At 34.7% G+C, this 26,314-nt stretch overlaps 1 protein-coding gene across 1 annotated transcript; it reads right to left on the minus strand.

The window, feature by feature from the left end:
• Nucleotides 1-381: 381 nt before the first annotated feature.
• LOC109079273 (mitogen-activated protein kinase 1-like) lies at nt 382-26,310 on the minus strand. Its single transcript, XM_042753082.1, has 9 exons — nt 25,937-26,310; nt 10,667-10,849; nt 9,028-9,217; nt 6,628-6,744; nt 6,235-6,346; nt 3,725-3,859; nt 3,381-3,490; nt 2,420-2,548; nt 382-758 (listed from the first exon to the last, which is right to left on the minus strand). The coding sequence occupies exons 1-8, from the start codon at nt 26,080-26,082 to the stop codon at nt 2,432-2,434; spliced, it is 1,110 nt and encodes a 369-aa protein (XP_042609016.1). The 5' UTR covers nt 26,083-26,310; the 3' UTR covers nt 382-758; nt 2,420-2,431.
• Nucleotides 26,311-26,314: the final 4 nt, after the last annotated feature.

Here is a 26,314-nt window from a genome sequence, read left to right on the forward strand (position 1 = left end):
ATCACACACATATGTATATGCATGTATATTAGTCACTATATGGGGGTTATAAAATATTCTGATAAATTAGTTACAGGTTTTTAGGGGTCAATAGTAAATACATATTTGCATTTATGAAAATACATTAAAGCCTTAAAATGGCACCATGACAAATTTCATGCTCAGTGCACTTGGAGCAAATTGGCGATGCACAATGAGTCCACTGCATGCATGCATGTATGTGTATGTATGTGTGTATATATATATAAGAATAGAGGAGATCTGAGCCCTCGTTCTCTCCCTGTTTGACCTCTGTGGGACTTCAAAATGGCTTACAGACAATTTAAAAAAAGCAGCTTGTTGGAAATATTAACAGGAGGCTAGAAAGAAGCACAACAAGAACACAATCATAGACGGTTTTTACTGAAGTGTATCAGGAGGCTGAGAGAAAAAGGGTTCATCGGAATCAGAAACCTTGACGAGGTGTTGACCACAAACACACGCGGGCAAGCTTTCACACAGATGGGCAGGAAGAGAGAGTGCGAGTGTGAGAGAAGCTCTGCGCTTTCATTGTAATGAGACTGAAGGAGTGGAGCAGGAGTGCATGTTCTCAGCTGGGGTCAGATGAACTTTGAGGGCTGCCTGTAGTTTTGGAGTTTAGGAGGAGGAGGAGTTATCGATGGTGATGATGATGATGGCGATGAAGACCAAAAGAGGACTACAGCGCACAGTGGAGTGGAGACAGAAGCATCAGCATGATCGAATCCAGACCAACACACCTACAGACAGAGCAAAAAACAGGAATAGTTATGGCTGAGATGTAATTCAAATACAACTATATTCCAACAGAGTGTGAATTTGAGGATTGCAAAGTGCCAAATTATTGTAAAAATTGGCTTGGGTGTGTAATTAAAACACACTAGCATTCATAGCTTTGGAGTCAGTAAGAAATTAATACTTTTATTCTACAAGGACACATTAAATTGATCAGAAGTGACAGTAAAGACTTTAGATTTATAGTCATCAAAGAATACTGAAGAAAAATGCATCACGATTTCCAAAAATATTAAGCAGCACAACTGGTTTCAACATTGATAATCATATGAAATGTTAGCATATTAGAATGATTTCTGAAGGATCATGTGACACTGAAGACTGGAGTAATGATGCTGAAAATCCAGCTGTGCATCACAGGAATATATTACATTTGAAAATATTAAATTACAATGCAATAATATTTCATAATATTACTATTTTTACTGTTTTTAATTAAACAAATGCAGCCTAGCTGAGAATAAGAGACTTCAAAAACATTAAATCTTCTCAACACTAGGTTGGATAAGATACTGCATGGGACAATAATCTGTGCTGTCTTTATTAAAGTTTAAATTTAGTATCACGACCCATTGATTCTTTACAGATTTTTGTGACCCTGGACCACAAAACCAGTCATAAGGGTCAATTTTTCAAAATTGAGATTTATACATCATTTGAAATCTGAATAAATAAGCTTTCCATTGATGTATGGTTTGGATAGGACAATATTTGGCCGAGATACAACTATTTGAATATCTGGAATCTGAGGGTGCAACAAAAAAATCGAAGTATTGAGAAAATCGTCTTTGAAGTTGTCCAAATGAAGTCCTTAGCAATGCATATTACTGATCAAAAATTATGTTTAAATATATTTACAGTAGGAAATTTACTAAATATCTTCATGGAACATGATCTTTACTTAATATCCTAATTATTTTTGGCATAAAAGAAAAATCAATAATTTTGACCCATACAATGGCTATTTCTACAAATATACCCCAGCGACTTAAGACTGGTTTTGTGCTCCAGGGTCACATTTATGTAGGCCTTAGGATCCTTTAGAACACGGGCCCAGTAGTTTCAGCTTTTTAATAATATTCATGGTCTTGGCGCTGATTTGTAATCCAGGAAGTGTAAAAGGACAACCACGGAACAGCTGCTCCCTCCAGAGAATCATCCGGATTACACAGAGGAAACACTGCATGTTTTTACACTTCTGACAAACCCATTCATTCATGTTCATCACGCTAACACCACTGTTCAAAAGTTTGGGGTTAGTAAAACTTTTTTTTATTTTTAAGAAATGAATGCTTTTATTCCATGATGCATTAAATGGACCAAAACTGACAGTAATAAACATTTCTTGAGCAGCAAATGACATCAGAATAATTTCTGAAGAATCATGTGACGCTCAAGACTAAAGAGCTGAGAAACTGTGAATCATTTTAAGAAATGAACAGAATGGAAATTCCTCTTTAAGAGCTCAAAATGACTGGATTCTTCACCACTCACTTACAGTTACATGGAAAATTGACTCATCTGTGTATTTTTTTCTTTCTTTGACCTATGTGATTGATTTAGTTGTTTATTTGATGCATGCATCTGGCTTCAGTCTGCAGTTTACCTGTGCGATAGGCTATGGTCTGTAGCCTGGCTGGAAGCGTGCAGTTTCTTCAAAGATCAGTTCTTTCAAAGTCTCTTTGGGCAAGTCATCTAGCTCCATATCGAACTTAAACGGAGCCTCGGCAACAGGCTATAAAGGACAAATAAAGCATAGTTACAGTGAGATAAAATGCTTAACCCACAGTTCCTTTGCTTATACCAATACAACATTTATGGTACTACAACCGTTTTTCAGTGTTGGTAAATGAAGTCCTACATTTATCGAGTACAGTCTTCAGTGTTGCCATTTGTGCAATAAGACCAGTGCTGAACTCTATGCAATTTGTAATTTTTGGATAAAAACAATAGTCATAGACAAAATGAACATCATCAAAACTGCTGTTGCGAAAGAAGGCAAAAAAGGGAAAATGTGCTAATCAAACAAGACATGGCAGCATTAAAAATCCTTACACTCACATGCTTAAACAACCCATTCTATTTTACCAGACACGCTACAGACAGTCAAAGGTTACTGTGGCCATGTGGCTATTAAAGTGCACTTCACAGTGCTCAAACATGTTTGAAACACTCTCAACCTTTGACCACCATAAACTCTAAGATAAGCAACAGCAGAGAATATGATGAAGCTAGTGTTCTTTACAGCAGAATACTTTACTGTATTTAAATATTTAATGATGATGATTATTAAGCATGTAAGATTATTATTATTGTTGTTTGTCTTGTTGCTCTTATTGTTCTTATAGTATAAAAATTATAATATTAATTAGTAATTATAATTATTAAGCATGTAATGGAAGTTAACCATTACTTATTATTATTAACAAAAAACAACAACAATAATACTAAATGCAATGTTTGTCTGGTTGCTCTTATGGTCTCATAGTGCATTGTTATCTTTTTATTTATACAATTTATTAAGGCTATTCCTTACCAAAAAAAAAAAAAACTAGTAGTGAACTGACCTCATCTGTGGGGTCATAGTACTGCTCCAGGTACGGGTGAGCCAGCGCCTCCTCCACCTCAATCCTCTTATGAGGGTTAAAGGTCAACATCTTATCCAACAGGTCCAACGCTACAAGAAAACAGAGACAAATATATAAAAATATCACACTGGTTCATTAAAAACAAACCTCTAGTGGATGCTGCTCTTTTTAATGGACGTTCCCACGGACAGCTTTTAATTGTTATAACCCCAACTTTAAACAGATGTTGTTAAAATGAGTCAGAATGGGAGTGTTTAAGGTGGCTTGGTCTGAAGATACGAGGACTAGTTCCTTTGTGTGCGGGTGTGGAGATGACCTCTGACCTTTAGGGTCGGCGTTAGGAAACAGGCGGTTCCAGGGCACTTTGCAGCGGAGAGGAAGTGACAGCAGGTAATTTCTCGCCTTAATGTTGATAATGCAATTGAGATCCTCCTGAGAGGGCGAGCCCAAAATACCTACAGGACAGAGAAGGGAGAAAAATAAAAAGGATTAGATATTAAATTATGAAAATATAGACTAGGGGAACAAGAAAATATGCTTTATTTTGTTGCATCATTATTTCCATTATTTTTTTTTATATTAAATATTTAATATATATAGTAGAATTATATATAAAGAAGTCACATATGCTCACTTTATTTGCATTTAATTGATCAAAACCCAATTTATTACAATGTATGGTCACGCTTTATTTTAAGGTTTAATTCTCGGTATTAAACTAATAACTTTGACTTTTGCCTCAGTAAACTCCTTATTTGCTGCTTATTAATAGGTTGTTTAAGAATTGGGTAGGATTAGGGATGTAGAATATGGCTATGCAAAATATGTGCTTTAATAAACAGACAATATGAAAGTGATAGGAGGGAATTGGTCCCAATATATGAATATATTTTAAAATGTAATTTCTGTCATGCAAAGCTGAATTTTCAGCATCATTACTCCAGTCTTCAGTGCAGAAATCATTCTCATGATCAATGTTGACAAGAGTTGTGAGGCTTAATATTTTTATGGAAACAGTGTTTTTTTTTTTTTGCTATTTTGCTAGAAGGTTTTAAATAGACTCAAAATTTGTTGTGGATCATTTTGAGACTCTCCTCTACCTGTGTGCCAAATTTCACAACTTTTTCTGTCTTTTTACCATACTTTTCCGTTTATGTTTACATTATTCAGTATTCAATTATTCAGCATCTGTGATAAATGCCAGTGTGAAGTAGACAAGGAAAAACAGCCTTTTTAATTTAAACTTACAAAACAACAATTGCTACAGTTGTAGAATATGACACATTTAATAACCTAACTAGAAAAGGCATTTTTTTTGAATAAGTGCTTGTTCAGAGAATGAGAGAGATGGTACAACAATAACCCAGTGCACAAGGCTAATGATGTGCAGACGCAATCTAAATGAGAAAATAAGTAGAGTTATCAACAGGGAAACATCTGCTCGCACAGGCCAGACAGGTTCAAAGACACACATGCTAATGGAAGAAAGTGTCACTCTCTTCAGGAGCCATCACTGTGAGTTTTTGGTGAGAAAACACACACCCTTCAAACACACACAGCAGCTTGGACAACGTTATCAGCTCATTGCAGGGTCAAAATCAGCAGCATCTCTGAGAGGAAACACTGAGTTTTTAACTGATGCAACAGACGGAGAAAGGAAAAATAAAGAGAAGGAACGCGACGACATCTGATGTGCTTGGCTTGCAAGGGAAACGATGAATAAGCCTTTTTGGCGATAACCATCAAACGCTTATCTCAGTCTTACTATGCAAAACTGACCACAATGTATCGTGTTTCAGTCCAGAGATGGATGTCCTATACAGAGCTTTTAAATAGCGTTCAGTGTACATCAATTATTCAGCTGAGTGAGTAAGCATGTTTTAATTACAGAAGCACAGCTTTATGAAAACTGGACAAAAAAATCTCATGTTTCGTTATAAAAAGAGCTTGCAGTGTAGACAATGTGGTGTTTAGTCTTCCTGATGTCCCATGTGATTCAAGTATTCACCTCAACAATCAACATGAAAAAGTTCAGATCTATCAGAATTAGCATGGGTTTCTGCAGGTTTTAAGTTAAGTTTAGGACTTTTAGACCTTTATGATCCCAAGTATAGCACGTTTAATGAATGAATGCAACCTTTTAAGTAATTATTTAAAAAGATTTTTATAGATTTTTAGATACATTTACTTGAGAAGGAAAATGATGCAAAAAGATTTTTTTTTTAAATGCAGTGAGTTTATGATTAAAACAAGCACAAATATCTGCATAATTTAAAGAGAAAACAAGTTGTCCCTTTTAAGCAAAAACTTGCATAATTTCAGATGAGATATATCTTAATTTTGCTTATTTTTTTTTTTAATAAAATTTAATTTAATAAAAAATAATATATTTTTTATTTTACAGTTGTAATGTTAAATTACAAAATATATTTTCTTTTTCATTTTCTTATGTTATAAAGTCAATATTTTGTTTTGATTGAAGTAAGCTCAACAAAGTATCTCCTTTGTTAGCAACAGGTTTATGAATGCTTCACATTACAAATCTGGTGAAATACCAACAAGCTATACCAAACACTGTAATCTGTTAATATTCCTGTTAATCTCAATCATCTAAATTCATCTCTCAGTATGTGTCCTAAAATCTACAATCTTTCTTTATACAAACCACTGAGCTTTTTCACCTGAACTGTAAAAGTCAAATGACTAATCACACTACACATCATGACGTCATGACAAGAACATATAATTATTAAACTCATTAGTAGTGTTTTTAATGTGTGGTGTAAGGGTGTGGGGGGGGGGATATATATAGTGTACTGTGTTTTTTTTTATATGATGTGTTTTTGATGTTGTAGATATTGTTTTTCAGGAAAGATGGGTCGATTCGAAAGCATCTCAGCCAGAATACAACCGACCGACCATATATCAATGGACTTAGTGTAACCCTGAGAGATAGAGAGGCACATACATGAAGAGATTGTTCAGTGACATAGCTATCAACATTTACGTAAAAAATGTGTTATCATGCATTTCTTTGGTATTGGAATTTTCAGGGTGGTGTGTATCATAGTTATACCATGGTTATCTTAAAAGTTAAAAATAGAGGGTTGCATAAAGCAACCAAACACACACTTGAGACAATAATGAAATAACTCCAGGATTAAACTTAATCTGTGTTTGAATGATCAGGCCAACAAACTTTGAAAGATCAAAACTGCTTCCTCACCTTAGAATTGAGCATAATCTCTGGTGCGCGGTACCAACGTGTGGCTACATACTCCGTCAGGAAGCCGGTGTGGTCATGGTCTGGATCGGCCACCCGGGCGAGCCCAAAATCACAGATCTGTGGGGGGAACAAAAAAAAAAACAGAAGTTACAGAGATTTGTGAGTATCCAGCAATGTCCAAGATGAGTCTGCCGTTACTTTGCTTTAATAAAACATAGTATGTTGTGGTGGCAATGAAGTTAAAAGGTGATGGTTATAAAAATACAATGTCTGCAACTGCAGAACAGTTTCAAAACAATTAGAAAAATTTTAAACTTTATAAGTAAAAATACACGTATTTCATGAAATACTTAGGGGCCATTTACACGATAAGGTTTTCAGCCAAAAACGGGAAACTTTTGACTATTCGTTTACACGATAACGGCCTTTTGGGGACTGAAAACGCGTATTTTTGAAAACGGGTTTCAAAGTGCAAGTTTTTGAAAATGGCACCATTACCATTTCTATGTAAACACCCAATACGGGAATCTTTGAAAACGGTGACATCATGCATAGTACGTGTTAGGTATGTAGACATGCACAGTACGTGTAGAATTTAAAGGCAAGTGCGAACAAACATACACAACAATGGCGGGGTACATGGTACTGTTGTTGCTGCTTAAGAGTTTGCTAACGCTTCTTCAGCGAAGTGTGGATTTACTTCACCAATATTACAATCAACAGCGGAGACGCATCATATACAACATATAATCATCACTTCCCTACAGGTACTGTTTACTAACAAGGTGACAGCGCCAACTACTGGCCTGGCATACGTAATACAGCGTTTTGGGCCGTTTTTGTGGATGTGTAAACACTAATCATTTTGAAAGTGTTATCTTTTTCAAACTTTATGTACATCAGTTAAACATATACATATACACATACACATATACACATACATATATATATATATATACACATGTATATAATTAGTTAAACTAAAACCATAAAAAAAAGACATTTCTGTTACTTGAAATAAATGTTAACTTAAATAACATTTTTTTTTAAAATTCAGTTAGTTTCCAAGACATTATTTCTCATTTTCATTTAGTTTAAGTTGATGTATTAAAATAATAATTTTTTTTTTTTTAATAAAAATTAACTATACAGGTTATTAGGGGTGTGATGAGATGAGACACGAGACTGGGTTCACAGGAACGAGATGAGATTTTTTGACTTTTTTAAAGAAATTCTCAGTTACTAAATATATAGGGGAAAATAGTATTTTATTCAACTGAAAAACACAAAATACAAAAAATGTAGAAGCATATTGAAATCAACTTGTGCTTTATGAAATTAAACTATTATATATCTACACAATATAACATATCTATTATTTGCAGCAATAATGTAAAATAATGTAATGTAAAACATGTAAACTAGAGCTACACAATTCTATTTTTATATATAAATTGAAGATCATGATTATCTCACAATTCTGAAGAAAAAAATTTGAAAACTAAACAAAATAAAATAATTTACTAGTGATTTTGACAATATGCTCATTGGTTAAGTCTTTAAAAAAATATATTAATTTGAACAAAATAAAAAATAAATAAATGAAGGATTCAGGGTCTCAATTCATAAAGACTTGTTTCACTATTGGAATCTCCTGAATGAATGATTCAATGACAAATACTTTAAAACGGACAGTTGTCAATACCTGCTGGAGGAAGAGTGTAAGCGTTACAACACATACACGTGTTTAGATACTTTAGTTTTGAATGCTACTGTAGAGAATAAGTGTTTATACCCAAACTATAAACTTTTATCTCAGTACTTATGTTAATTAAATGTCTGTAACACAGAAATAAATGATGTGCGATTGAAAAGACTTTTTGTGTTGCTCTTTCTGGATCAGCAGCAGCCTGAATGATTCATTAACATGGGCAGCGACAAAACGTGCTTCTCGCACTCCACTGACACTCGCGATGTGAAACATCTGTAACAGACATAGCTGAATCGTTGTCTTCCAAGATTAAGATTGCTTGTGTGTTTGAATTGAGATCGCGATCTTTAAACAATTAATTGAGCAGCTCTAATGTAAACTGCAAATTGTTTTGCAAGGATATCATCACATTCTCGTGAGACCAGCCGGATCTCGCGGGACACATCGGATCTCGCGAGATCTCCTACCACGAGATCTCGTCACATCCCTACAGGTTATTTATCCTTATAGTAGCTATTTTGTTAAACAAATTAAATATAGTATAGTAGCTATTTTAAAACAAATTAATTATACAGACATTTAAAAAACTAATAAAAAAAATGACAAAAAACAATTTTATTAAAACCATTGCACTCTTATTCTCTGCACTCCATTTGGATGACTAAATGGCATGACGCAGTGTACTTCACCTTGAGATCGCAAGTAGTGTTGAGTAACAGGTTAGATGGCTTCAGGTCTCTGTGGAGAACGTTTGCCGAGTGGATGTACTTCAGGCCACGCAAGATCTGGTACAGGAAGTAACAGATGTGGTCATTGCTCAAGTGCTGCGTCTTCAACAGCTTGTACAAGTCCGTCTCCATCAGATCCTGTACAATGTAGCTACAGTTCGTCAAGGTCAAGGTCAAACACAAAGCATGGGGTTAAAGGGATACTCCACCCCATAATGAAAACTTAGTCATTAATCACTTACCCACATATCGTTCCAAATCCGTAAAAGCTTCATTCGTCTTGGGATAACAATATAAGATATTTTGGATAAAAACCGGGAGGCTTGTGACTGTCCCATAGATTGGCAACTAAAATACACGGTCAAGTTCAGAAAAGTATGAAAAGCATCATCAGAATAGTCCATCTGGCATCAGTGGTTCATCCGTAACGTTATGAAGCAACGAGAATACTTTTTGTATGCGAATAGAACAAAAATAATGACTTTATTCAACAATTCCTCTCCTCTGTGTCTCTCCAAATCACCAAAGTGCCATTTAGGAGAATATGAGCTGAACGCAAACAGCGTAAGCTCCTCTGTGTCAGCCGCGCTACACGGATACGTTTTCTACGTGCATTTACATTTTGATTTGAAAGAGAACAGATCATCCTTGTGGTGTGGATGACACAGAAGAGCGTAAGCTGCATGCGTTCAGCTCATTTTCTTCAAAAAGGTGCTACATTGATGCGGAGAGACACAGAGGAGACAAATTGTTGAATAAAGTCATTATTTTTGTTTTATTCGGGTACACAAAGTATTCTAGTCACTTCATAACATTATGGTTGAACCACTGATGGCAGATGGACTATTCTGACGATGCTTGTCATACTTTCCTGGACCTTGACAGTTTATTTTACTTGGCAGTCTATGGGACAGTCACAGGCCTCCAGGTTTTCATCCAAAATATCTTTAACTGTGTTCCGAAGACGAACCAAGCTTTTACAGGTTTGGAACGACATGGGGGTAAGTGATTAATGACAATTTTCATTTTGGGGTGGAGTATCCCTTTAAGAAAACAGAAACTGACAAAAGCTGTGGCCTTTTAAGATCTTGTGTTTCTACTCCTTTTAACCGCAGCTCTGGCATGACGCTAAACACATTAGAGCAACACAGCGATTAGATCATACAAAACTACTCTCACTATCCACACACCTACTGACTATTGATTTTGGTCCTAAAATTAACTCTTTACTAGAGATTTTTGCATTGTCTCAGCCTACACAGTTGTAAAAGAGCATTGTTTGTGCCAGAGGCTGCGTTTTCAGCCTGAACATTAACATTTAGGAAGCTGAACTGAAAAATTGAATGAATTCGAATTAATAATATTAGTTTTTTTCTTTAATGATGGCAGGACACAAACTGACGAATATAAAACCTGACCATGTTCTCCAGCATGAAAATAAAAAACATCTTTAATTTCAATGAAAGAACATCTCACTGTCTGTACAAAGGAGCCACATGACACGATCAATGTCACCAATGTACCTACGTATAAATATGTCTTTCCTTTGTTTCAAAATCCTAAATTTATTTCCAGGCTAAAATACAAATAAAAAGGATACACGTCTTTCATCTGGTCGATGGTGGGGGTGCGGATGATGTCGTTGATGCCGATGATGTTCTCGTGCTTGAAGCGGAGCAGGATTTTAATCTCACGGAGTGTGCGCTGACAGTATGTCTGGTGCTCAAACGGACTGATTTTCTTTATCGCCACACGCACTTTATTATCACACTTATACGCCGAGCTGAAACAAAGAGATGCAAAAAAAAAATTATAAATAAAAACAATCAGATCAAACATCTTTTTTTCTGGGTTACAAAACACTGTCATGTAGCTTTGTCATTATTATTCAAAATGTAAAAGAAAACCACACAAACAATATCAAATGTATACCAAGTGACACAAAGCTGTCAAGTACATAATATAAGTAGTTTAATACAATGTGAATGTTGATGGGCCTTTCAATTATGGGCACTTTTCTGTGGACCTTTAGAAAAGCTGCTTTAAAACACTTCTCACATAGAAATATATAATACATTCAAGATGAGATTACAATGAGTATCTTTTGAAAGGCACTGGTGAAAATGGACCATAAGTGTAAAAGTCAAAACAGAGGGAAGAGCAAGATATATGCTTGTGAATGAGGGGAATAGGTACATACACCTATGTAAGCATATATAAATGTGTTTACATAAGTGCTGTCAAAATTAGTGCATTAATGTATGTGATTAATTTTTCCAGTTAAACTCCAACATCATCTCAGCGCTAGTCAAATGAGCACAGAAACGTACAGGTGATGAGGAGCTTCAGTAGAACAAAAGTGACCTGCGCTCAGATGAGATGTTGTCAGGTCATGTCAGTAAAAACGAATTTTCCCGTCCCGTCAGCCATTATACTGCTCTCATATTGCATGCTCTTTAATTGTATGCGCAAATATGTCAGTGCACGCTGTAGCCTGTATATCAAGGCGTGAATGAAACTCAAGCATGTCAGATCTGCATTACGTTCAGCTGTGGTACGTTCAGTAATAGCAGCCATATAACCTAATAACCAGCTGCTGTGATGTCTGTTAATCAAAGAACAAAAGAAAACGAGGAAATCAATAACTTTTGTAGCTTAAAGGAATCATCTCGATTTAATTTAGAATTTAGTGTTTGATAACTTTATGGTTAGGCAAAATATTAGGGGGAAAAGTATTCTTGTTTCAGCATAAATATATCAAAATCCATAAAAACATAGTTCTCAGATAAATATTTTAGAATAGAGTTGATCTCATTCTTTTCCACTGGCCAAATAGTATTTCAATTGTATTAAACAATTCAAATCAAATTTAAATGATCCAGTTTTGCTGATAAGGTGAACGTCTTTAAGCTATTTTTAGCGTATATTTATTGCAGTATAAATAGAATTGTCTGACTCAGCGCGTCACTGACAAAGTAGCCTATTTTAAAAAGAAAACATGCAAATTAACATTTTCTTCAAGTTGTATCCTTCATATACAGTGGTATTTTTCATAATGTTGTGGAGATGCCTTAACACAGCATCAACACCTCTGTGTAGTTGTGGTTGTACAGTAAGATATTATCACTGCACCTATACAAACCAGACGATATTGACCGTTCCAACAAATCCAGCAGTGTCTCCACAATATCAAAGTGAGCATCACTGATCATTGTTCTCACTAAAATATTTTCTCATAACATGAGAAATGCAGTTTAGTTTGAAGATGAATTATTGTGCACCTATAGCACTCCCATCATTGTTACCACAGGAAAAGTGATCAAGCGCTGCCAATAAACATGCCTAAATTCGTATAATTTTTAACTTCTGTGTAATGACTTTGTGTAATTTCAGTGATTATCTCTATTAATGAGAGCCTAAGGCACACCTGTGCAATAATCATTCTGTCTAATCAGCATCCTGATATGCCACAACTGTGAGGTGGATGGATTATCTCAGCAAAGGAGAAGTGCTCACTAACACAGATTTAGACAGATTTGTGAACACTATTTTTGAAGGCCTTTAGTGTACACAGAAAAAGTCTTAGATCTTTGAGTTCAGCTCATGAAAAATGGGGGCAAAGTCAAAAGTGTTGCGTTTATAATTTTGTTCAATGTATATACACACAAACACACATATAAATATATATATACACATATATACACACACATACACACATATATTAGATCTCTTTTTTTTTTACTTTTTTTTTTTTTTTTTACTTTTTTCAAACACTTCTAACCTTTGGCTTAGACGTTCCTAAAGCTTATCTGTGCCACTCTTCATCGCACATGAGGTTCATGAATGCAAAGAACAGATACAATCTCACCTGACTATAACCATGAGCTGAACTCTCTGCACTGCTGACACACTGTTAATGGCAAATCTGTGTCAGGTGCACCAATAATGCAGCATCTGCACCATTTTCTCTTGTGCAGCAGAAACACGGTCATCAAGCAGGTCACAATTTATGACAAGTTTTTTTTTGTTGATGCCAAATTTCAATTTGTGCAATTGGCCAAGTACAAATTTCACGGATCAAGCTTCTGGCTGGCACCTTGCACAAAACACTCTAAAGGGCAGAAAGTGGAGAAATTACACAGATGTGAAGAAAGACCATGAAAGCCAGAGGAGAGAGAGAAGCAGAGATGGAGGGACACAGCAAACAGCAGGGAAAAAGGGAAAAGGAGAGAGAGAGACATGGTTTCCACGGAGACGGACAGGCGAGACTTTACAGTTAGGAGTTATGCAACAGGATGTTGCCATGGTAATGTGAAGGAGGGGGGTGGAGACAGGCTGAACGCTGGTAGTGAATTTACACAATGCTCTGACAATGCCAGATACCCTCAGTGCAAAAGAGGGAGGGAAAAAACGTCATGTCACCAAATAATAAAGATGTCTATAAATAAAGCTGGGGCTGCATGAAAACCGAAGGGAATGAATGCTGCATGTGAACATCCTGAAGACTGAAAATCAGCACAGTATACAAGCACGGATGTAAATCACCAAAAAAAGAAAAAAAACTCCATACTTTAGTGTTACTTGTGTGTAAACCCTCAGTGTGGCATCAGCAAAGTGTAGCTGAAGGTCTATGTGGAACACAATCGGATAAGAGAGCAAAGGAACCCACTCAAACAGCTTCAACACAGCTGTTTAAACATATGAAGAACATGAATCCCGACGAGAACATATTTAGGTTCAAAACAAACTAATTTTTTTGACTCCAAATTAGTATTTACATTAACATTATTTTTATTTATAGGCTCATATTTTATTGAAATAAAATGTGCAAACAATAAAGGCTGTACAACAAGTATCAATGCATAAATATTTCATAATTTATTTTTTTCACGTTGAAGTATGAGCGAGATTATTTGCATTACAGTAATAAGAACTGGGTCAGAATGTGCTTAAAATAAAACAAAACAATAATGATAAATCATCTAATAATTAAAATAATATGCAGACCATTATTAATTGCATTGTGACATTTCATGACTATTAAGTACATTTCTTCACCCCAAATTCTCATTAGTATAACAGGTCCGGAAGTTTTTTATCCATATTTTATCAATTAAATCAGCACATATTTAAAGGCAGTACAACAAATATTAAAATGCATAGATACTACATAATGTGATTTTTATTAATATTATTATTATTTAAGAGTAATGAGTTTGAGGTTATCTGCATTAAAGGACAAATAATAACAGAGGACAAATAAAGCAAACAAATAATTAACATCAATAAAAAATAAACTATTTAATAATTAAATAAATACATGGACCATTAAAATAATTTACATTATGACAATTTCATGAGCATTCAACATTTCTTTGCCTGAATTTCTCTTTCCCTTAACAGGTTCAGAAGTTATTTTTGACCGTATTTTATTAAAATTATCATGCATTCAAAGGCAAATATTAAAATGCATAAATACCTCATAACATAGCCATGTTACAGTAATGACAAAGAGATAACTTGCATTAAGCTTCTGCATCACTTTCTCTTGCACAGCAACACGGTCATAAGGCAGTACAACACATTTTTGTCATGCTACAGTAATGAAATGAATTTACTTAAATGTCATAAAAAAAAAAAAGATATCAAAATGCAAAAAAAATCTTTCATTTGACATTGGGGTGAATCATAACCCAGGCATGTTCTTGGATTTGTAAGATACTCATTTAGATCTGTTATGCAATATAGCATTATATGTGTTTGACATGTCTATTTGTGCATTCACAAGATCCCTTTTAGCAGGCTTCTCATGCTTAAAGAAAACAGAGCTGCTTCTATTTCAATGCACCTTCTGAGGGTGAAGGCGCTTCTAAGACCATGGAAATGGGGCCGGGATGCCACAAGGTTGGATAATAATCCTTTCCTTTCTGTTCCTAACCCAGAACGCCCGCACATTTACAGCTGTGCCAGTAAGAAGCTTTTCACATTCTTAAGAACATTAACTATGTTGAACGGTTTGACCATTCTGAACAAGGGGAACACACAAGCCTTACTTCACAAAACTAGCGGTTTAGAAATGTGAGGGGTGTAAAAGTCCTCAACACAACACTAGGGTTGCCAAAGTGTTAATAAGGGGTTGTGAATAACATTAAATTAACCACCATGGATTGCAACAACTTTAAAACAGTGCCTTGCAAAAACTATCAACCATGCAAATAAAATTAATCAAGCACTCTGGCTTTCCTCTGCTTTCCTTCTCTCCCTCTGTTGCTGCTCCTTCTGACACTCCTTCCAGTCAGGCTTGTTCGCGTGACGGCGGATTGACGTCCTTGGCAGAAGGGTTGCTATGGAGACTGGCACCGTGGCAGAATTTGGCATGGAGGCATGGCCCAGGCAGTATAGCCACACACAGTCTGCGCTCAAACAGTGTGTGTGTAAGCGCAGGCATGTGTGAGCGTGTATATGTCTTGACTAATATATTTGTATGCATTTGTGCACACACAAGACCTTGAGGGTGCATAAAAGAAAGTGTTATTTTATTTGACTAGATCCCTCACCGCAGGTATGTCTATCAAAAAAAAAAAAAAACAGTATAAAACTGTAATTTACAAACAAGAAAATTAATGTAAACCAGTAAATTCAACAACGCACACTGCTATTAAAATCTATTTTGTAGCTTTAACATACTGACACCCACCATAATGCAGGTGGTAAAAGAGAAAGCCACATGAAGAATCAAAGCTCATCACAAGTAGCTCTGCCACAAGCAGAAGTATATATTAATATATAGAAGGTGCAGAGAGTCATTCACGCAAACACAAAACACATTAATGGTTTTCTTACTGACACACAAATAATCCAATAAACTTTCATTAAACAACAGAAGATGTAACATCAAGCCCAAATGTACATAACTGATAACAAAAACTATTAAAAAAAACATGATTATTTAAACAATACTTTCAAATGTGGAGCGTCATGCAGGGAATTCTGGGATTTTCAGTTTACCATTTTTGACTAACTTATACATTGATTTGTTCTTTTTTACTTCTAAAAACTGTACAATTAAAAGCATTTTACTGTAAAATTACATGAAATGTCTGGTTAGATCTTTTACAGTTTTCCCCCTGTATGTAGTACGGGAACTTACTGTTAACCTATTAACAGTTTTTTTCTGTAGCGTTTTTACAAAATTTTACAGTTAAAAGTACACTTATTTTTTACAGTGCAAGGTTAATATAGTTAACTAAAAATATTTTTTATACATATACACACACACACACATGTATATGTGTGTGTATGTATATATATATATATATGTGTGTGTGTGTGTGTGTGTGTGTGTGTGTGTGTGTTACTAAATATTACTAAATATTCTTTAACCAAAAATTATTAAAAACAAATTATATAGCTATTTGCCTAGGCAACATTTCTCATTTTTATTTAGGTTAACTCCATGTACTAAAATATCTAAAACTGAAATAAAACTTAATAAAACTATATGAAAATTAAAAAGGGGAAAAAACAGACAGCATAAATTAATAAAATTACTTTAAAACAGAAACTATAAAAATGAAAAACTAATTAAAAATATTTAAACAAATTGAACACTATAATTGTATCTCAATACTAAAATATCACTGCCACATACTATCAATGGGCTGATTAATAATATGAACAGGTAACAACAACAACAACAACAACAACGTACTTCAAAAACACAGTAAGACAGTGAAGTTAAAAGAAGAAAACATATAATATAATATAATATAATATACCAATTATAGATCAAGAATCAAGCTCACCAGTAAAATTCAATATTTTTTAAAGTCATACAATTTTTTTTTTTTACAAATTAAATAAAAAGCCTATAAAATTCTTAGCTAAACCAGAAACATACAATACAACAATACAAATTCGACTGGCACAAACAGACTCCATTTACTGAACTCAAGATCAAGTGGACAAACAGTCATTATCGTAATTATTAATGTAATTTGAACAATAATGAAGAGGTGCTATTTGCAACGAGGGCACACAAAATCTCAATTTACTCCAGCTATAGATATGTGTATCTGAATGAGTGAGTCGACCAGCTAAAGCAAACAGCCATAGAGAGATAAGCCTTCACACCAGACCCATGTGACGCATTTAATGGTCGTGCTACAGGAAACTCAAAAAATGTAGGAAAATTAGTGTAATTACCTAATAAGCAGAAGAACTGGGGTTATATTACAAAAAGCATAATATAACTATTAGTAACATTTTGGAACAGCATAAAAGTTCAATTACGCAGGTTCAACTTTTATGGTTTTAAAATTGTGGCATTAGCACTTCTCTGGTAGCCACAGAGAATAACTTCAAACAGATATATCAGTGAATAATCTGGACATCTGAATGGGGCATTCCTTGCTTTTACAATTCGTTTGGGGTTTATGGTGAACATCACCTGACCAAACTGATAAACAGAAGCCATCAGCTTTTTTTTTGGTTGTTTTTATTGTTGGCGTTTTATGACATTTTATTATCAAAATGAAACTTTTAGATATCAAATTGATGGGCATCACTTATGATCATCTTTTGCATCTCCTTTGAAGGCATCTCGAGTAAAAAAGCTCCATATAATGAAGCACATTAAAAGACCTGATCTTTAAGCGACGCAACCTGTTTTACAGAATATGGAATGTGAACTAAAGGCAAAAAACAGCAATAACTTGAAGATGAAACCACAGAACTTTTAACAGAAATGTGAGAAATGTTTCTTGAGCAGCAACTATCAGAAGGATTTCTGAAGGATCATGTGACACTGAAGACTGGAATAATGGCTGTTTAAGAGATAATTGGTAACATTAATCACAAAAAGGTTTTCATTTGTTAACATTGGTAACTACATTAGTTAAACTGAGCTAACAACGAACAATTTATCTACAGCATTTATTAATCTTAGTTAATGTTAGTGTCAACATTTACTAATACATTTTTTGAACAATTTAAAATGTTAGTTAAAGGAATAGTTCACCCAAAAATGAAAATGTATTTAAAAATTTACTCACCCTCAGGCCAAGATGTTGATGAGTTTGTTTCTTCACTGGGACATATTTGGAGAAATGTAGCATTACATCACTTGCTCACAAATGGATTCTCTGCAATGAATGGGTGCCGTCAGAATGAGAGTCCAAACAGCTGATAAAAACATTATAGTAATCCACACGAATCCAGTCCATCAATTAATATCTTTTAAGTGAAAAGCTGTGCGATTATAAGAAACCAATCCATTATTGAAGTGTTATTATGGAGCAGAAGCAATGTTTAAAAAATTAAATTTTTCTTAAAAGTTTCTTAAAAATATGCAGCTTTTCACTTCACTGGAGTGATATGGATTACTTGTGGATTACTGTGATGTTTTTATCAGCTGCTTGGACTCTCATTCTGACGGCACCCATTCACTGCAGAGGATCCATTGGTGAACAAATGATGTAATGTTACTTTTCTCCAAATCTGTTCTGATGAAGAAACAAACGCCATCTTGAATGGCCTGAGGGTGAGTAAATATTTTTGGTCAACTATTCCTTTAATGTACTATTAAACTAACTAAAACATACTGAAACTAACATTAACAAAGACAAATAAATGCTGTACAATAATATATTGCTCATTGTTAGTTCATGTTAGCTAATGCATGAACTAATGTCAACAAATGAGACCTTATTGTAAAGTGTTATCAGTTAATTAGGGAAGTCGTGGCCTAATGGTTAGAGAGTCGGACTCCCAATCGAAGGGTTGTGAGTTCGAGTCTCGGGCCGGCAGGAATTGTGGGTGGGGGGAGTGCATGTACAGTTCTCTCTCCACCTTCAATACCATGACTTAGGTGCCCTTGAGCAAGGCATCGAACCCCCAACTGCTCCCCGGGCGCCGCAGCATAAAATGGCTGCCCACTGCCCACTGCTCCGGGTGTGTGTTCACAGTGTGTGTGTGTGTTCACTGCTCTGTGTGTGTGCACTTCGGATGGGTTAAATGCAGAGCACAAATTCTGAGTATGGGTCACCATACTTGGCTGAATGTCACTTCACTTCACTTCATTACCAGATGTGAAAGGAGCAAATGACAATTTTGGTAGACTAAAGTCGGAGAATTCCAAAGAAAATATTCAAAGCTCTTATTTAGACAGTGCTACCACAAAATTCTAAATCAAGCAATTTTACAAATTAAATTAAAGCAGAAGCTGCCCAATTAGCAGATGGATGCTTTTATGAAATTAGTGAATGCAGTCCAGTACAGACTGAAATTGAAGTTTGATAATTGTGTTTTTTTATCTGTAGAAAATTAAATTTGGAAATAAAAAACAATGTTTTATAATCCAAAGTAGCTATTAAATAAGTTTCATGCACTTACTGTCAAAAATCCAAATTAAACAGCTGATATAATTAGCAACAGCTCAGTGTTTCCCACAAATATCTGCATGCTAAGTGAAGTAATTAAGAGACTAATTCACTTTTACTTCAGCATTAGGACCACAGCATTGAGACAAACTATGAAGAACAGAGGCAGGGTCATACCCTTCAGAGCGAACACTGAGAGGAACTGTGACTGGTAGTCAGTCCTGAGGCATTCCTTCTCATGGTTTAGAGACGCTGCCCACACAGAGCCACTTCTGCAACAACACACCACATCAGTGTTGCGCAACTTTGGAGAATTAACACATTGTAGTCAAAGGAACACACACGATCTCTGCAGATTTCAGAATCATTGATGCATAAATCAAGTTACATCCACAACAAACTTGAAAGACCAACTGATGACAAATATTATGAACCAAAAAAAAAAAAAAAGAGCACTTTTAACAGAAATGTGCAAGAGATTATTGGTACCATTTTAAGGTCACAATTAGGTTTCATCTGTAAATATTACTTATAATATTAACTAACAATGATATACTTTTAAAGCATTTATTAATCTTAGTTAAAGTTATACCAACATTTATTAATACATGGACCCTTTTCACAGACTTGCAAATTTCCACTGTTACTAATATTGTAGATCTAGCTTTAAGTTTAAGGTTAAGACTCGTGAATCATTAACAAACATTAATAAATGCTGTCAAAAATATATTCCTCATTGTTAGTTTATGTCAGCTAATGGATTAACTAATGTTACCAAATGAGACATTGTTGTCAAGTGTTAACTTTTTTAACAATAATTGCTTTAAATATCTAATAGTTAGGAATATATGGTATATGACAAGCTCGATCAAATGATTTGGTGATGCTCTGAGATGTGTAATATTCCATAATAAACCTCACCTCACAGCATCTACGGGACCCTATTTAGGCATGCAAACATTACGCCAATTTCATTTTGTATTTGGAAGCCATATCCTCTATCTACAAGTGTGACAACATGTGTTTAATATTTAGAATATATTTAACATCTCGTTCATTTATATTATTTTGTAAGTGGAAGTGATATCCTCAATCTGTAAGCGTGACAATATGTGTTTAATATCCAGAATACCTAGGACGTTAAATCCAGTAATTAGACACCGTTATACAATAGGAACACTTGCACACGCACACATACGGTTACGGGAATCACCGCTTCAGTGCGGCAGAACAACAAAATGGACAGCCTTTTGCCTCACTTTCTCCATTCCTAAATCCATTTACCCACCCCTTCCCTTTCCATTTCCTGCCCTCTGTTCGCTCATTCACTCGCTCTCTGGTTTAAAACTGAAACCCAGCCCATTCCCAACCTCTCTTAGTAACACAGCTAAACTCCACATTCTCCAGCTATTACATCAACATCTCAACTCCTCATATTCTCGCTGTTATACATAAAATACATCTTCTATTACATGGGTGTTGTCTTTTTAGAGAATGCCAGGCCAGTTGATCAGTTTAGAATATCTGTATGTACAAGATAAGTATTCTAGGATTAAAGGAAATCGGCATCTGATTGTGATCAAACGGCCCACTGTTCGTGACTTGCATTACTGGTTTCCGAAAACCTCTGCCAATGCTAACAGCGGGTCTTTCTTTTGCATAATACGGGACAGGATGACGGCCACCCAAAATGCTTCCTCATGGACAGAGGGGGGTAATGCAGGATGCAAAATCCATTAGAACATCCAGAACTCCCAATCGGCAGTGCAGCATTTATATCAGAAGCACTTCTAGGATCTTTCTACACTATAATACTCCAAAAATGGGATCACGCTTTCGAGAAACTGAATTAGAGGAACTATTAGGCAAAATTCACTCTCAGTGGGATTCAAAGCATATTAGAGGATACATGAGTAGCTGATGACATCAGCAGATCTTTGTAAGGATATTTCAGAATAGATGTCAGCAAAACTAGTTTGTGCACATTAAACATCTCAAATGACAGATCGTGTGATCTAATGTGGTGACTTCATCAAAACCATGGATGAAATTTATTTGATGAATAAGTTTTGCTTTTTAATACCCAAATGTAACTTCTTTTGAAATCTAATGACTTGAAGCTATATTTTATATGCACGTTAGTTCTCAAATACTGAGAAACACATTGTCATGTAAATAGGATGCAATTATGTAATATTATGCTGACAAATGACAGCAACAGCAAAGTGCTAAGAGAGATCTAAGAGACAATAAATATAATATAATGAGAATAATCAACCCTCTACATTGCGAGTAAATCACTCGCATATGCGACTGAATCTTCACTCTGGTCGACTAAGTGATGTCTAATATTAGCCAGTGGCTAATAAATTCTCAGATTTTACTCGCCAGTGTGTGAGTTTAAGTATAAGTTTAGTATAAGTTTAGCACAGATATATTTTCACTCGCCGAACACTCAGAGCGCTTCAGAGGTTCACTCTCCGTCAACCGATCTGTGATATTGTTCAGTTCATCTGAATGGATGTGCAACGCACCTGTATTTGACGTAGGGCTGCACGATTATGACAAAAATCATAACTGTCGATTATTCCCTTGAAATTGGTTATTGTGATTATTAATTATGATTATCACAGTTTACACTGAATGATGTTTATACCATTGTTTAAAGCAACTGCATGCCATATTTTCATATGAAAATAAAGAAGCTGAAAACACTAACTGAAAAAACCTTTAGTGCATTCCTATAGTAATAAGCCTCAAATGTCAAATATACATCGGATTGGTTTCTTTAAAATATAAAAAAAGTTGTAAAAATATGAATGGTATTATAATGTTATACTAAAACTAAAACAATGGAAAGACCCTTAAGATAACATGTAGAAAGAAAAAAACATATCTTAAGTGTGCAGAATAACATAAGTGGACTTTGAACGATTAATTGCCGCTTTGAACGATTACGTAATTGTGGCATCCATAATTGTAATCGCGATTAGAAATTCGATTAATTGTGCAGCCCTTATTTGACGTACCGTAAACTCTAGTGTATAGGTGCATGACTTGCCGTCGCTTTATCTCACACAATCAGAGAGAGAGAGAGAGAGAGAGAGAGAGAGAGAGAGAGAGAGAGAGAATTGACACGCTACATATAAACCATATTCTTTATTGAATTTTCCTGTCAAAATAACGGCGTTACTTTGGAATTCTTTAGCTTTTAAGAATTGCTGGGTTTTTCGGTAGTGGGCGGAGCTAATGCGTATCGTCCCTGTTTTGATTTAAGCAAATCAGTTTTGAGCAAACGCACAAAACCTGATTAAAAATTCATGAATCCAACAGCTCATTAATCCTTAGTAATCCTTAGTGCATTTTATAGTTCTTATTAGTAGAATTCGTTTCATTATTATCTTATCATTTTTTTTGTTAGTTTTTTCCCAATTTTTTTATACAGAAACACTGAATGACCAAAAAAGCACCACCACCAGTCCAGTTAAAATGACTAATATGCATTCAAACATTATCAAGTTCTAATTCCAATTACTAAAATTCTGTCATTATAATAATCAAGTATTATTTAATGCTTGACTGAATGATGTTAAGAGTGTACTTTCAGATATTTAAAAAACTGTGCCATTTTACAAACTTATATATACATACATACACACATATATACATATATATATATATATACATATATACATATATACATATATATATATATATATATATACACACACATATACACATATATACACATACACATATAATATATACATATATATATATATATATACATATATATATATATATAAGTATATATATATATATATATATACATATATATACATATATATATATATATATACATATATATATATATATACATATATATATATATATACATATATATAATATATTACATATATATATATATATATACATATAATATATATACATATATATACATAATAGATTATATACATACATACATATACCTATAAAATACATACTATCCTACATACATATATACATACATATATACATAGATACATATATATACATACACATATATACATACACATATATACATACACATATATACATATACATACACATATATACATACATACACATTATATACATACATACACATATTATACATACATACACATATATACATCTACATACACATATATACATACATACACATATATACATACATACACATATATACATACATACACATATATACATACACATATATACATACACATATATACATACATATATATACACATATATACACACATACATATATATACATACATACATATATATACATACATATATATATATACACATATACATACATATACATATATACATATACATACAATATACATAGTATACATATACACATATATATATACATACATACACACATATATTATATACATACATACATACATACATACATACATATACACACACATATATATACATACATACACAACATACATACTCAAAAAATATACTACCAATGGGGTTCAATTGTCCGTAGATGGGTTGATAATGGTTATTTATTAGTATTTTGTTATATCTTTGATTCAGGAATTATTTGCCAATAAAACATTATCAAAACAATCATTAAAATGTCATAAATTAATTTGAGAGAAATTATTACTTTTAATTCACCCGCCCAAGGATGCATTAAGCTGCATTCTTTTAAATGTTCTACTATTCACTCAAAGAATTCTGCCCAACCCAAGAAAATTCATCACAGTTTCCACAAAACCAAGCAGCACAGCTGTTTTCAACACTGATTATGATGTTTCTTGAGCAGCAAATCAGCATATTAAAATTTTTTTCTGAAGGGTCATGTGACACTGAAGCCTATAGTAATGCAGCTTTGCATCACAGGAATACATTGATTTTAAATATATATTAAAATAGAAAAATGATTATTTTTAAATTAACTTTTTAGTGTATTTTATTTAAAAAATCCAAACATTTGGAGGTTAGTGCTATATACACACACCACACACAATACATAAACTAAGACAAGGGTGCATAAATTTAAGATGCCTACGGTCATGCTTGTCTCCAGTATAAAACACAGTTGTATTGGGTATTCTGCTCTGTTGATATAATTATCAATTAAGATTCTTCTTTACTCCAACTCTTTTGCAGTCAAGAGCAAAGCTGCACAAAGGCTTCAGTACTGTTACAGTCTGTTCAGTACAGCATGTTACAGGCCTACACGTCCATATGACAGTCAACCCAGGGTGGCTTGTTCTACTCTGTAGCTGTCGGAGTGGGTGTGAACCATTCATTCATCCGTGCGAGAAGACCAAAACTAGGCCTGCCAGCGATGAGCTCATTCGTTTAGCCAACGGACTCCTCTCAGCATAACAGATGGGCGATCAGACTGCAAATTTGAGCCAGCAGTCTCTCAATTGTAACAAAGCTAGCCTTGAAACTTAACCATAACAATTCTCCTTTGTTATACAATTTCGAAACTATTGTATAAATGTTTCTGTGTACGTATTTGATTTTCAAATTAGGGAAGATTCGCAAAGTCTTGGGAACCTAGTGAAACATTTATATTTGGAAAATGATGCTCATCCACTTTAGTATATCTAACTGAAGTTGAAAGTTGGGGCTGTAGGTCCAACTCGAGCACTATCAATTTCAACTGTTTTTCGTGGGCAGATCCAACAGCAGAGCGCATCCAAGTGCCTCTTGTTCCTACCAGTTTTGCACAACCTTGGGGAGCCCGCGCCCACGCTGCCCAGGAGAGTCCTGCCACCTTGACATTCCTGGAAAAGCACTGCGCAAATTTTACAACTACACCTCCATTAAGTTTTGATCCATGCCTGACGTCTGGTCTTAGCTAAAACTGTCCGATATCTTTGCATTTACAGACTGGAACTGCACCACAGATCATGCACAGAGTGCATTAAAAAACATTTCTGCAAATCTGTGCAATGCAGTCATGATATTAAATATTTACCCAATTTAATATGTTACCTAAATACAATTTAAAACCCTATTTATACAAACTGAACTTGACATTGCAATGCCATCGAGTAAATACTTTAACATAACAAAGCTAATGCAAAAAAAAAAAAAAAAAAATTCTTGAGAGAGAGAAAAATATTTAGCCTAAATTAAATCTGCAATGCAAAATGACTAAATAATGACTCACAAGCTCATGAATAGAAATGCTTTGACAGATACCAGATTCTGTGTGAACTTGTCTCTATCTGTTAATGCACATCTAAAACTAATCTTAAAAGTCCAGCATAAAAAAACAAAAGTGCATGCAACTGGTTTCAAGCAGAAGCAGCACGATAACGAGAGAAGCGGGGCTGGTGCACTGCGCTGTGATTGAATGAACAAATCCAAAGCAAGCGACAAAAGGAAATATAATCACAATTCTCGGAAAAACAGCGGTAACAATGCGTAACATGTTTACAAGTACGAAAGCATCTCACCAAACCATGCCGTATGCGCCTTCTCCGATGTACGAGAGGTTGCTGTAGCGCGGCCCGACGTCGAAAGCCTGACCGCGGACCATCTCGGCACCGGATCCGGGGTTCGGGCCGCCGCCAGCAGGGGCAGATACCGCAGCTGTCGCCATTGCTGAGAAACTGAGCTGCCTTTACACGCACAACAAACGAGCTTTTCTTACCCAAAGCAGCTTATGAAGCTCGGGAAAAGCTTTTAGGTTGAATAAAAAAACACCGCGGGTGGAAGTATAAGCGACGTGGTTAAACTAAACTAAACCGAAGTCTTCGCGTCGGAGTGAAAGGAAAGTGTTGTTGACTGGCATGTAGTGATAGTAAGCTGCGCGTGCTGAGACTGACTGCAGG

The sequence above is a fragment of the Cyprinus carpio genome, chromosome A5 (genome assembly GCF_018340385.1).
Source record: "Cyprinus carpio isolate SPL01 chromosome A5, ASM1834038v1, whole genome shotgun sequence".
NCBI classification, from domain to species: Eukaryota; Metazoa; Chordata; class Actinopteri; order Cypriniformes; family Cyprinidae; genus Cyprinus; species Cyprinus carpio.

What these genes read in the sequence shown, in the direction of transcription:
- LOC109079273 (XM_042753082.1), bottom strand. Translation starts at nt 26,082, where the DNA reads ATGGCGACAGCTGCGGTATCTGCCCCTGCTGGCGGCGGCCCGAACCCC. An exon ending in TCCTAACGCCGACCCTAAAG is followed by an intron (nt 3,491 to 3,724) that starts GTCAGAGGTCAT and finishes GTTTTCTTGTAG; the next exon opens with CGTTGGACCTGTTGGATAAG. An exon ending in ACTATGACCCCACAGATGAG is followed by an intron (nt 2,549 to 3,380) that starts GTCAGTTCACTA and finishes TGTCCTTTATAG; the next exon opens with CCTGTTGCCGAGGCTCCGTT.